This window comes from Mustelus asterias, chromosome 8 (genome assembly GCF_964213995.1).
Source record: "Mustelus asterias chromosome 8, sMusAst1.hap1.1, whole genome shotgun sequence".
Taxonomy (NCBI): Eukaryota; Metazoa; Chordata; class Chondrichthyes; order Carcharhiniformes; family Triakidae; genus Mustelus; species Mustelus asterias.
Window position 1 is genome coordinate 105,302,111 of NC_135808.1, and position 14,382 is coordinate 105,316,492.

General features: G+C 41.8%; 1 protein-coding gene across 5 annotated transcripts in view; it reads left to right on the forward strand.

Moving 5' to 3' along the window:
• Positions 1-14,382, forward strand: part of rnf220a (ring finger protein 220a) — a 463,658-nt gene that overhangs the window by 291,341 nt on the left and 157,935 nt on the right. For all 5 annotated transcript variants that reach the window (XM_078218667.1, XM_078218665.1, XM_078218666.1 and 2 more), the window contains exon 4: positions 12,491-12,536. In XM_078218667.1, coding sequence (XP_078074793.1) covers positions 12,491-12,536 — 46 coding nt within the window. The remainder of the gene's footprint in view (positions 1-12,490; positions 12,537-14,382) is intronic.

The window sequence follows — 14,382 nt, forward strand, 5'->3', positions numbered from 1 at the left end:
GTAAATACTCAGCATTGGTGAAGAGAGAAACAGAGTTTATGAGCAGAATCTTGTGGCATCAGGGGTCTCACTTGCTGATGGCAGAGCAGGCGAAAGAACCGTGGTGTCTCTTTCTGGGAAAGCCTGCTGAACCACAGGCCAGTCAGAAGGTGGTGAGGACAGTGGCGGACCTTCTTCTTGAATTCTTGGGAGCAGAAGTCCGAGGCCGGCAGCTGTTACACTTAGCAGCACCACTGAAGAGGGTATGGTTGCTGCCAGAAGGGCATCTCTGTGGAGTCCTAGGATTGCAGAGGACCCAGGTTACAGGACTAATGTGGGAGGGTGGTTTGTATGGTGGGTGTTCTGGGCTAGGTACAGGGGGTTTGGAAAGTTGATGGTGGACCTTCCCATCTAGAACCTAATTGTGGTGGAGATGAAAAGGTGGTGGTGTTCAGGTATGTCACCAGCCCTGCCTAAGTAAATGCCCTTCCTGCCTCCAAGCTCATCATCAGTGAGGTTAATGGCCATCCATTGGAACTTTTGATGGAAGACCATTGACCTGAAATGTTAATTTTGTTTATTTCTCCATAGATGCTGCTTGACCTGCTGAGTAGTTCTGAAATTTTATGTTTTTATCATAGTCAGTACTTGCCTTTTTTAAAAAACTCACCTGGTGTTTAGAACTTGAGGGCGAAAAATTGGGAAGGATAGAGCCACGGGTCCTGGCTATCTCAGGGCAAACCAAAACTGTAACAGGGCCCAAAACAGGTATTAAGCCCCTAATTTGCATATGCAAATTGTTTCAGCTATGGGTAGAAGATGCTTTTTGGTTGTTCTGTATAAAGATGGCAGTGGGTGTGATTTGTGGCTGAAGTGTGCGTGCCTGCGTGTGCATTGGACATCATATTGGTTCCAAACGTTGATATCAGTAGAGGCCAAACACTAGTACTGATCTCAATTTTGCACCCTCACAGCTTGACTCAATCCCACTAAAATAAAAACAGACTTTAGCTGGATTGACCTGTCACTGCCTGTGAAGATACACACCTCAATGATGAAAAAAACTCTGATGCAGCCACTCTAGATTTGTCTTCATTCTTTTATGGGATGGGGCGTTGCAGGCAAGGCTAACAATTGTTGTCCATCCCTAACTTAACTGCCTTTGAACTAAGTGGCTTGCTAGGCCAGTTCAGAGGGCATTTAAGAGTCAACTGCATTGCTGTCGGTCTGGAGTCTTATCACAGGATCATTTTGCTGCAAAAGAAGGCTGTTCGGCCCATCATGTCTGCACCAGCTCTCCGAATGAGCAATTCACTGAATGCCTCACCCCCAGCTTCCCCCCATAACTCTGCACATTCTTCCTTTTGAGATAATAATCCAATTCCCTTTTGAAAGCTTTGATTGAACTTGCCTCCACCACATTCTCAGCTTGAGCATTCCAGAGATGTTGCGCGCAACACTTTCTCCTCATGTCATGGTAATGATGCACTTTCACAGACTTCACTAAAAATGCAAAGGTATTTATTAATAAGAAAAAATATACAGCTGCCCTTAGTCCCCTACATGTCTCTTGCCTGAGAGAGGACCCCACCCCCCTGGGGTGGTTACCCACTCTAAGTTCCAATTGGTTCCCCCAAGTCAGGTGACCTTTACTCTGCTGTGTTGAGGGGCAATCACCCTTTTGCTTCTTTTACTAATTACTTCAAATTTTGATCCTTTTATGATCTAGCTTCATAAATTGAAGTAGTTCTTCAACCCTAGAATTATCTTATGAAGGTCAGACTGGGTAAAGGTGGCAGATTTCCTTTCCTAAAGGACATTAGTGAACCAGATGTTTTGTTTGAAGCAACAATAGACGATGGTCGCCATCACCAAGACTAGTTTTAAATTCCAGATTTGTTAATTGTATTCAAATTGTACCAGCTGTGTGGTGGGATTTGAACCTGTGTCCTCAGAGTATTATTCTGGGATCTGAGCTTATTATTCTAGTGACATTACCAGTGCACCACCATCTACACCTCAATTTGTCTTTGCGATTCTCCAATTGGTGGTCAATTCATAGAAACCCTACAGTGCAGAAAGAGGCCACCTGGCCCATCGAGTCTGCACCGACCACAATCCCTCCCAGGCCCTATCCCATATCGCTACACATTTACCCGCTAATCCCTCTAACCTACGCATCTCAGGACACTAAGGGGCAATTTTAGCATGTCCAATCAACCTAACCCGCACATCTTTGGACTATGGGAGGAAACCGGAGCACCCGGAGGAAACCCACGCAGACACGAGGAGAATGTGCAAACTCCACACAGACAGTGACCCAAGCTGGGAATCAAACCCAGGTCCCTGGAGCTGTGAAGCAGCAGTGCTACCGTGCCGCCCAAATTGATTTTGTTATCTAGTGGGGGGAGATGCTGGAAGTCAGAGAGTCCTCTCTCTTTTTGAGCTACAATTAACAGAAGTCCAAGTGAAAGTTTCTAACTTGCCCTTTGGGCTGGGCTATGGTACACTGTGTTGATGAGTAACAGCAATCACTTTATAGCAGCTGAAATAAAGACAATCCAAGTAAGCCAAACAATACAGTGTTACATTAGGAGGCATAATAAGACCAGCATTGAATACAAGTCCCAGAGAATTTCAAGCATGCAAAGAATTGGACATATTTCTGTGGGTAGGGAGTAGAGAGGTACAAACTCAACATTTTAAGGCAGCACAGGTCAAGAGGCCTGAGCAAGTCATATCCTTGGGCATAAAACGAGAGATGTGAATAAATTGTACAGCCTCTACTCATTCCTATCTTCCTATAAAGGATTAACAAAAGAGTATTATACCAACTATATCAGAGCATGATCCTCAAAAATATATTTAAAAATCCTTTAGTGCAAGACAGCATTATTAGATTAAAGCATTTGTGTACTGTGCAACAGCAAATAATGGCAAATAAGCTTTCATGTGATTTTCTTATCTTGAGTTGAAGAGGATGAAATGTATGAAACTAATAGCAGTCGTGTGTGTTTGCGAGAGGGGATAGGTAGTATTGCTGCTCTTAGCTGGTAAATTTGATGTAAGCTAACACCTCTGATAGGTTTTAGATGAGTGTTTCATTATTGAACATTTAGCTCTGAGCAGTCCCATCTCTATAACACTGATATATTATAACCTTTGTTTATGTTTAGCTTTGTTTATGGGTCCCTTACCAACAAGAACCCTATCAAACAGCCGGTCTCTCTTACACTCCCTTGTATATCATGACACGAGGTGTAAAATGCATTGATTAGGAGTCCTCACTACACAGAAATGTATAAAATATCTCCTCTCAGCACCAGTTTTGGATATACTATGACCTCTGATATAACCCCTATTGTTTCTATTAACCCCTTACTATGAAAGAACAGCTATATATTTGTTAATAAGAAGATTAATGTGAAGGGAAAAAGATATCAATAGAAAAGAGATTAGTCGAGGTTTCCCCCTGCCCCTTACATGTAGGTTCATTTCTCTGCATTAGTCGTGCACAAAGGAATTCATACAAATACATGAAGCATTTATACAATTGTTTTCACAGACATCAGTTCAGTAATCCAGTTCTTAACACACTCTTGCAAAAATGTATTTGATATAACTAATATTGCTTGTAGCCCTAAGATGTCATTTCCTTAACACGCAATTTGAAAGACACCCAGTTATAATTTTGAATGCAAGCAGTGTTCTAAGGCTAACTTAAATGTTTTGAAATCATGTCAGTGGTCTGTGGTCACATTACTGAGTGCACTGCAGACCACATGGATATAGATAGTCTTTATTGCAGTTGTTATCAGGAGTTTTGAATGTTTGTTGCCTCTGATACCAGCTGGCAGGGTTTTTAAAAAAACCTCGAGAAGGATGCTAGAGCAACCAAATGCCATGGTCACTGTTAGAATTGTAGGGCGGGATTTTCCGGTCTTGCCCACCATGGAAATCATAGTGGGCGGGTTGGAAAACTTGACTGAAAAAGGTCTGTTGACTTCAGGTGGGAAGTTCCAGTCTCACATTGGACGGGACCGGAAAGTCCCACCCTACTGAAGTATACTTGAGGTATTGTGGAATGCGTTTATAGATCTAGGCACGAGATTGGAAATCACCCTTGTGGTTCAGATAATATCCAGGTTACTGTCTGTGAAAATCAGGAAGGTCAATGTGCATTTACAGGGGAAAAAAAGTTCTTATTCCTACAGCACGGGAGAGATTTCTAGAACAAGAGAAGGTGATAGTAAAGAAGAATGTTCAGCTGAATTGAAACATCACCCATGTCTTTGTGAATAGAGCAGTGGTGGGTGGATTTAAACCAATATGGTAGGAGACTGGAGAATGTGTAGTTTTGAAACCAAAGAGGGACAACAGCATCATTAAAGCTATTGGAACAGAAGCAAAAAAGCTAAATTGAAATGAATAGTGAGAAAATATGAGAAAACAAAATAAGTAGACTGAGATAATAAGGGATATAAAAAGTGTTGTAGAAAGGACAATTTATATCAACAATTTAAGTGCAAAAACCAGAGAAAAATATAGGATCAAAGCTTCAAAAATAATGGAGCCAGAATTGTGTGATATTTCCAAGAATGCAAAAATCATTCAAAAGAAAGTTAGAGTTAGAAGCATTAATAACTGGAGCGGTGTGATATTGTAGCTACAACTAAATCAAAGTGGGGAGTGTTTTTTTAGAATACGTTCAGGACCATTTCCTAGATCAGGATGTTTCAAGTTCAACAGGGAAAAAAATATTGCTTGATTTAGTCCTGGAAAATGAACTGGGACAAATAATTGACGTGAAGAACAATTGAAGTGAGAGAGCAATTACTAAATAATGAGCCCAACATATTTAGATGCTGTTACAGATAAGGGTAGGAAATAATCTGATTCCAAAAATATTAGCAGGGATCAAGATGGTTAAGTCACTGGGCTATGATTTCATGCTCACTAGACTGTTGATATAAGTCAGAAAGAAAATAGCAGAGGCACTGGCCACCATTTTTTAATCCTCCTCCAATATACCTTCCAAACCCACAACCACTATTATCTAGAAGGACAAGGGCAGCAGATAACTGGGGACATCACCACCAGGGAGTTCCCTTCCAAGTCACTCACCATCCTGACTTGGAAAAATATCGCCGTTCCTTCCCTGTCACTGGGTCAAAATCCTGGAATTCAATCCCTAACAGCACTGTGGATGTACCTATGCCTCAGGGACTGCAGTGGTTCAAGAAGGTAGCTCACCACCACTTTCATAAGGGCAATTAGGGAAGGGTAATAAATGCTGACGTAGCCAGCAATGCCCACATCCCATAAAATGAATTTAAAAATCATACAATTGGTGCCATGGGACAGAAGGTGGGAGATTAGGATAATCTGGGTAATTGTAGATCAACCATTCTAATGTTAGTTGTGGGCAAACCCTTGGAATCCATAATGTGCGATACTTGATGTGAGATAACCTGGGAATGCAGTAGATGTAGTACACAGATTATTTTTAGAAAGCTTTCAAAAACGTGATGTAATAGCCTTTATTAGAAAATTTCAGACATGCGGAATAAGACAAAATGTTGTAATATGAATAGAAAGTTGGTTGATGGAGAGAAAACGAGGAATTGAGTGCTGCACATGCTAAAGAACATTGGAAGAGAGTGTAATCCATGGGTGGGTGCTGGGTCTACATTTTCAATCAACATATGTGTAAATGATTTTGCTTTGGGTATAAGAAGCACATTTGCTGTGACTTAAAAAGGTTTAGTAAAAAATCTTCAGGAAGATGGATAGAGTTTGGTGGGTTGGATAGATAGATGGCAGATGGGGAGAGAACAAGGCAGAGGAACTGGTTTTGAGTTAGTCTTGCAAAGTGCTAGCACAGATAAAATCAGCCAAATGGCCTCCTTCTGTGGTTCTAATAGTCTTGAGGAGAGTAGTGGTGCTGTGATGTTGTCAGTGAGTGAACATTATGGAATGTGTGTACCATCTAGTCTTATATGATCTCTTAGTCACAGAGATCCCAGGGCAGCTTACTCTGAATGTGTAAAATTGACTTGAAAGTTAATTATATTGATCATCAGAAAGGGGACACTGCAGTATTGTTATACAACAAAAGTGGACTCGAAGCTTGTTGAATACACCAGGGACTTAAGCACTTGAAATCAAGCTATGTTCCTGGGGCTGTGGCCTCACTTCACCCTTTGAGAAAAGGACAATAAAGAAAATAATTTAAAGAAAGTGGTTGAAAGTGCTGCTCTTCACCCCACTCCTGTGTTATAAGTAGAATCACAGTGGAGAATTGCTGAATATGAAACTTTCAGTCCAAAATCCAATTACCCAATTGGTTACGCATCGAACATTTGTGGTTTTCAATTAATCATTTCTTCTTCACTTGACAGGGCTAAAAGTAAGTCAATGATTTCCCTCAGAAATAAAAACTTGAAACAAAAAAGACGATTTTTCCCCCCATTTTCAAAGAAATGATTGACTTTGCTGAATGCTAGTTTCTGGGATCTGATCAGCACCCCAAAGGTTAAAGAAAGCCTTTATCATTTTTAATTGGTTTAAATTTGATCTGTTTTACTCAAAGTTATACATTATTAGACAAAATGTGTAACAGCCTTTTACAGATCTTTTTGAATAGCTGAATCCTGACAACTAGCACAATCTGCCTCTCTGTTTCCAGTGGGCTAATTCTCAGAAGAGTTGACACCACCTCCTAGACAGCATGGAATTCTCTTTTTATTCTCTTTTACAACTATACAGTCCTCTGCGTTTCACAACAACTTTATAGAAAAAGAGATTATCTGCCTTTTCTATTTGTTCCACTTTGTACCTTTCCTTTTCTTTTCCTTTTTTTGTCAAACTGTTAGCCTCTTTTTGACTCCTTCGGATTGTCACCGATGGGGTGTAAACCCTCTGCTGACTTAGAAATATGTGGAACTGGGATTTTATTTCCTTCAATTCAGCAAAATGGATTAGAACAAAGACAAAAAAAGTACTTGATGAAAAGCAAGATTGCATGACTGGAGAGTGGGAAGGCAAAGAATTCGACATCCACGTTATATCTGTGCATCCTCCTCCTTCTCTCTTTCTCTCTCTGTCTCTGTCTCAATAACATTCTCGATTTCCATAATGCCTTTATTACATTAGTTTTTGCCTTATACCAGAAGCTTATTTCTGACTCTCTGGCTTGTGTGCTGTTTTAAAAACAAAATATCCTGGAGGAGCTTAAGCACCCCATGCCTTCAAGAAGCACCTTCAGTGCTCATTTCAAGGCATCCGGCCATCTGCCAAATGAAGGTGGATTTAATCTTGAAAATTAAATTTCGCTCCGCTGACATACTCGTAGGCATCTGCAGCTGAGCACTGCGGACAAACTGAACATGACAGGAGCATTGTTTTTTGTCACATCTACTGTGTTGATCTTTTCAAAGTCTCATAAAAATTTATTGATGTCCCTGTTTGCAGCCTAGGATATTAGTGTCTGTAGCACAGATATGATTTGATCTGTCTTCCCTTATTGGCGACCAGCGCTTAGCAATGCTTTTTAATACTTGCTGTCTTATAATCAGTCATTCCCAAAGTTGCAAGGCAGATGCAGTTAAGATCTGCCCTTTATAGTAAGCTGGTTCCCCCCTGAGGGCTGATGGCACTGGTGCTATAAGTATGTAATTTTTGTGCAATACATTCTCAAGTAGATAGATGTACGTTGCAGCATTTACATCTTTCAACAGTTAAGTGTGATGAGCGAAGGAGGAGAAAACAGTTACAAATTTGATGTGCCAGAGAAAATCATTATTTCTCAGTGCTGTTTTCGTTTGTAAAAGAATAATGTATGTCTGCCATTGCATAATTACTTTAATAAAAAATTTATTTCCAACTCATTTTCTAAAGCTGTATAATTGTTTCAAATTGAACTTGTCTAAAAGGGGAAATTTCATAAGGGATTAGATTGAAACTTCAATAATTTAAATGTATAATTGAAGAGTTTTACTTCAGGGTAATTAATAAGAAAATTCCTGGCTAGAATACAGATTAATACATTCTAAAGGTTAGTAATCTGTTTTATAGAAAACTAATAAAAAAGAATGTTCCCAGAACGGCTCCAAAATATGTTTTGTCACAATCTATCACACACAGCTGTCCATTTGTCATGATTACTCTGCCAACATTTTGCATGCATTTCTTTGGTGTTGTGTTGATTGCGTGCTGCTTTACAAAATGTACAAGTTTTTAGTTGGGTATACACATGAAACTTTCTCCAGAAGCTGCTAGAAAGGATGGAGCTTTTATTTGGGAAGCCAGCATTCGGGGACCCCTAATACTATTGATCTCCCTGAGGAAAGACCCTTGCCAAAGCGCATCTGCACTTATTCCACAGGGAGGCAATTCGAGGGGAATAACTGCAAAGTATATTTTCTAGGAGGCATTGAGATGGGGTGCTTTTGTCAAAGAGAAAGCGAGGTTGGTAGAAATAGAAATGACCCGTTGAGATTTTCCTTGCAAGCCTTGTGGTAACCTGTCACCACAAGACTGGCCGATGTCTCCTGTGCATTTTATCTTTGGGTATGTGTATGGCATGGGAATAGAAGAGAAAATGAAAAAGTTTAAATTGTCTTAAAGTAAAGGTGGTACCCGTGCCTAAACCAACAATATGCTGAGTACAAAGTGACAGGTTCGCCATGTGATCTCAACCATTGCCCACACCCATGCACCCAGCCATATTTTAGTACAGATGTTCTAAATGAAAGCCAACCCTTTCCCCACAGTGAAAAATGGGAGCTATTCTTTCATACCTTGGGAATCAAGTCACACGATTGTCCTCTCAACAGCCTTGGTTTGCAGTGCATTGAGACCAAGAAAGGCGCGGAGAAGAAAATAATCATCTCATTATCATGTTTTAAAAAACATAAAGAAGAAGTTTACTTTACCAATGTGTTGATATTGAGAGAAAGGAAAATATCTTGACATGTCAGGTTTTGTCTTTGGAATGTGTAAAACATAATACTCAAAAAAGCCAGTAATTTAGAGCACAACAAGTTCTGTAATTATTATTACTGTAATGATATCTGTGACTAGCAGACAAATGAATACCATTATTGTCCTGGGTGAGAGGAAATTAAAATTCTCAAACTCCCTTTGCTCCACAGCTATTAGTTGAATTATTTTAGCTGTTTATGTCTACCAATTAAATTCAATTTTGTCAGGTTGCACATTTCTAACAGGTTTCGAGACCAAATGACAAATACGCTGAGTAAAACAGACACTGCTTCTGCTATTTGTGCTATCTTTCTATCGGCAGTATCTTAACTCTAATAATAAAGGATGATGCGATTGTAGAATGTGGACACTGTCTACCTAACACCATGGAATGAGAGGAAATGGGTTTATACTTTTAAGTCCTGACAGGACAACTTTGCCATCTTGCCCATGCTATTCGGTGCAATCCCTGAGCATAGGTCAAGATCTCCAGCAGAGGGAAGGAAGGAAATTCAGTTGACCTGTGCACCTTCCCGCAGATGGATTAAGGGTAAAACAGGAGACATGATAGCAGGTCATCAGCTCAGCCCGACAGCCTCAGAAGATGAAGAAAACATTAAATACTTGAACATTGGGATGGTTCGAAAAAAAATGAAATTGATTATAGATTTTGACAAATGCTGTCATATAATTGAAAATGTATAGCTTTTATTAAAGTGTAGATTCCTCATAAGTGAATCCATGCGGCAATTTAAACATTTTGGAGAGGGCGCAACTTGCTTAGTATCTTCCTTTTCATAGCTCCATGATTCCTCAGAGGTAGTCCTGTCTCTCTCTGAACTAATAGCGATCAATATGATAGTGTGCATATATCATGGACGATTCTTCCAAAGATGCTGAATTGGTGGGAAAACTGATCTAGATCATGATTATTTTTTCAGTGCAACTTTAGACCTGAATCTCCCACACTCTGTGCGATGCAGAGGTCACAATCGTGAATATCATTAAAAACCCAGGGGGTGGGGCCTATTCACGCCGGAGTCTGGCAGCTCCAGAACTCTGCGCATGCGCAGTGACCCCGATCTGTCAGTTTCCCTGTTTGGTGGCCAGCTCAATTGCTGGCCAGCTCAGGACCCCTGCAGTTCTGCCCCTCCAGAACCCCACCCCCCCATGATACGATCGTGGCTCTCACAACAATTCCTGGGCCAGGCCTGACCCCCCTCCCCCCAACTCAGAGCGTCCCGATGTCAAGCCCACACCACCCCACCCCCTCCCCCCCAGCAGTGGCGATCCCCCCACCCTCATCACCCCGGCAGACCCCACGGGGTCAGACCACCCCACCGCCCCCCCCTCCTCCCGGCACAACACCAACCCTCCTAGCCTGCCCCAATCACTGGCCTCCCCCCAGCCCAGACCGATCGCAATGCAGAGTGGCAGCGGGACCCCCACAACCCCACCGATCGCCCCCTAGGCCATGGCCACAATAGGCCCCGCCCCCTTTGCGCTGCCCGATGCCCGGTGGGCAGTGCCAAGGTACCCCCTTGGCACGGGCACTTTGTCCCTTGGGCAGTGCCAGGAGGCATAGGCTGGCACTGCCAGAGTGTCCATGCCCGGGGGCACCACTCCCCTGCCGTACGACCCCTGGGGGGCCCTCATTGCCCCCCCTTCACTCTGGCAAGTTCTGTGCCGGGCCCACTAATGACATATAAAATAGATTTAAAATACATTTAAAAAGATTTAAATCACTTACCTCTCTTCCCACCAGTCTCCAGCGCGATCCCGACTGTGATTGTTCCCTGGCTCCGGGAGACATGGCCAATACGCGATTCTCCCGACCGGACCCCCCAGAAAATTTTCGGGTCACGATGGGAGAATCGCCCCCATCATTTCTGTTGCTGTATCACTTGTTTCCCGGAAGCAGTGAGGTGATCTGTGGATAGGTGAGAGTGACCAGCTGCAGTTTACATAGCAATGTGTACCAATGGGTAAAGTGGCAATTGTCTATGGTGGATGTGGGGGGGGGGTGGGGGGGGGGGGGTGGCGGGTTTGGGGAGTGGATGGGGAAAAGGGTAATGAAAGACTAAAGGAATACTCCTGAAAAGTGGCCATTTTCGGTTAACAAAATATCTTTTTCATTCATTCCTGGATGTGGGAATTGCTGGCAAGGCAGCACTTGCTGCTCACCCCCCCAAGTCAATTGGTGGCAGTGAACTATAGTTTACCATTGCAAGCCTAGCAGTTTGGTACAACTGAGTGATTTTGCGGATCATTTCATTGACCAGTTGAGAATCAACCACATTGCTGTAGATCTGGAGTCACATATAGGCCAGACCAGGTAAGGATGGCAGATTCTCTTCCCCTGGAGGGCATTAGTGAATCAGTTGGATTGTCCAATAATCTAGTGATTTTATGCTGATTATGCCATTACTGATGCTCACTTTTTATTCCAGATGCGTTTAATTAACTGAATTTTAAGTATCCCCGTCGCTGTGGTGGGATTTGAATTCGTGTATCTGGATCATTAGCCCAAATCTATGGATTATGAGTCCTGTATCATTAACACTGTGGTACTGTACCCATTAAATAAAATCCTCGTCCAACTTTATTCATTCAGGTTGTGACTGATTATTTAAGCAATTTTGAGAGGCTAATAGAATACCCTTCAATGGGAATCACTTAAGGATAAGGACCAAGAGGGTGTAAGGAGCAGAGCTGTTAGCAGTTGATCGAAGAGTGACACAGGTAAACACTGAGGAAACAGATCAACTGTTTTCCTGTTGGATTGTGAAAAGAATTACAATCTGCCGTTGATCAGTGGCTGCCTTTCCTCCTCAGGTGGAGAAGCAACTGACTTTCTCTCTGCATCTCCCCAGCTCAGGAATTCTCTTTTGTGGGGAATCAGAGGCACAAACCATTTGTGTTAAGCAGATTATATATTTTTCCTTGAATCGCTTTTAGTTAGATCCCAGAGGTGGCAATAGAAAGGATGCTATCTCTTTTAATGCGCTATCAAATGACTCAAAGTAATATTGCACAGACCTCTAAATCAATGTGATAACTGACCTTTATAATGCAACTCTCAACTTTGTCTCCTAAATCTATTTAAAACATCTTGGAATTTTTGTATATGGGTAAAAATGTGCTGCAGCTCAGGCTGTCGATAATCTTGAAATCCAATTTTTTTCTCTTTCTCTTTGTGCTAAACAAAAGTAATGTCACTTTGACATGTGTGCATTTGGACAGCTGATGTGCTTTCAGATGAGATGCCATTTATCGTGTGAAATGTTGTACCGAAACTGCCAGAACACACAATTTGATTATTTCACACTACATCTAAATAAATAATTACAACTTTGCAACGGTTTGTGCAGACAATTTTTTTGGAAAGAAAAACACTGGGTGATATTATGAGTAACAAAAGATCATTAGCATGTTTGGAATCGTGCTCAAGCGTAAAATTATCTGGAACTGTGGGAAGATATGAACTGCAATAAAGTAAAATAATTATTTCCTGTTTCTTCAACAGTAAGCATTCCATGTTGAAGGACAGCACAATCCAGGGGACTGTGAAGGTAAGTGAACCTGAGTAAATGTTAAAAAATAAGAAACACATGTCAGAGATGGGGGAAAGAGTGTGGAACGAAACAAGGAGGAGGAAAGAAAGGGAGGAAGGAGAGACAGGGAAGCAAAAAGAGAAAAATGAAATCTGCATGCAAGAAATGAATAAGGTACAAAGGGAAAAAAGAGACCTGAGAAACTAAAAATGATACAGCATTTGAAATGAGAAAATGAAAGAAAGACAGAGATATAGCAATACAAAAAGCTCAACAAAATTGAGCAAACGAGAGAGAGAGAGAAAGAGAGACAGGGGACAGAGCTCTTTTAACTGGCATGAGAACAGTCTCGTCCCTGGAGCGTCTCATTTCAAGATAAGTTAGAATTAAGTCCTTGTTAAACAAGCGCTCTTCAAGGACTTTCAGCTGCCTTAGAGTGGGATTAAGGAGCAGAAAATATCGCAGAACCCCGTCAATCCTGTGTAAGAATAAGCTGTTAAAAGGCAGCGCCATCAGATGACTAACTTCTGGCAGCTACTGTAGCCTTTATTGCAGAGACCTTTTTCCAGAATTTGTTGATGCTGTAAGAATATTAATGTCACGGACCTTTAAAAAGAAAATTTACAAGACCACTTTCTTCTCTTCAAAGATGCCTTCCTTTCTTCTGGAGTCAAAGCTTTCTCCCTTTTAACTCATGGATTATTTTTGTCTAAGTAATTGGAATAAAATTAGACTTGAAGAAAGGGTATCAACAAAATTTTTTAAAGTATATATACTTTCCTTATAAAATAAGTAATGAACTAGAAGCATCTCTGCAGGCCTCAGAAAGTGGAATCATAGAATGAGGCTATCCAGCTCTTTGTATCCTGTGCACAAGCCTCGTATCGCCCATCAGTTTACTCGATCATCAGTAAAGATGGAAGGGGACATTAACAGTGCTATCAAGTGGCCCTTATTCAGCAATAGCCTGCTTGTGGATGCTCAGTTTGGGTTCCATCAGGGACGCAGCTCTTGACCTCATTACAGCCTTGATTCAAACATGAACAAAATAGACTTCAGAGTTGAGGTAGAGTCCTTGATATCAAGACAGCATTTGACCGAGTGTGGCATCAAGGAGCCCGAGCAAAACTGGAGTCAATGAGAATCGGGGGGAAAACTCTCCATTGGTTGCAGTCACAAAAGAAGATGGTTATGGTGGTTGGTAGTCAATTATCTCAGCTCCAGGATATCACGGCAGGAGTTCTTCAGGGTAGTGTCCTCAGCCCAAGCATCTTCAGCTGCTTCACCAATGACCTTCCTCCATCATGAGGTCAGAAGTGGGGATGTTCGCCAATGATTGCACAATATGCAGTTCTATTCGTGACTTCTCAGATACTGAAGTAGTCCATGCATGCCTACTGTTTGTGCCAAGGCCACCCCAGTAAGGGGTGAAGATGGAGTTTGTGCAGCATGATCGATGAAATGTTGGGGATGTTAAAGTATCTGTGAGACAATCAGTGCTGATATCTCCCAGCCCTAATATTGTAAGAGATCCTTTGAGTGCATAATGCCATGATGTGCGCGAGATTGTAATGAGCAGATTGACTTACCCTGGCAGAGTGGATGAGATCATTCATCCTCTTCCTACATTGAATGGCATTTCGAGGACGATTACCTGATATGCTGACTGTCTTTGCAATGGCCTCCCAGGGCTTTCTTCATCTTTCCTTGGAGTAGAGAATAGAATCATAGAATCGCTACAGTGCAAAAGGAGGCCATTCAGCCCATCGAGTCTGCACCGACAACAATCCCACCCAGGCCCTATCCCGATAACCCCACATATTCACCTTGCTAATCCCTCTAACCTAAGCATCCCGGGACACTA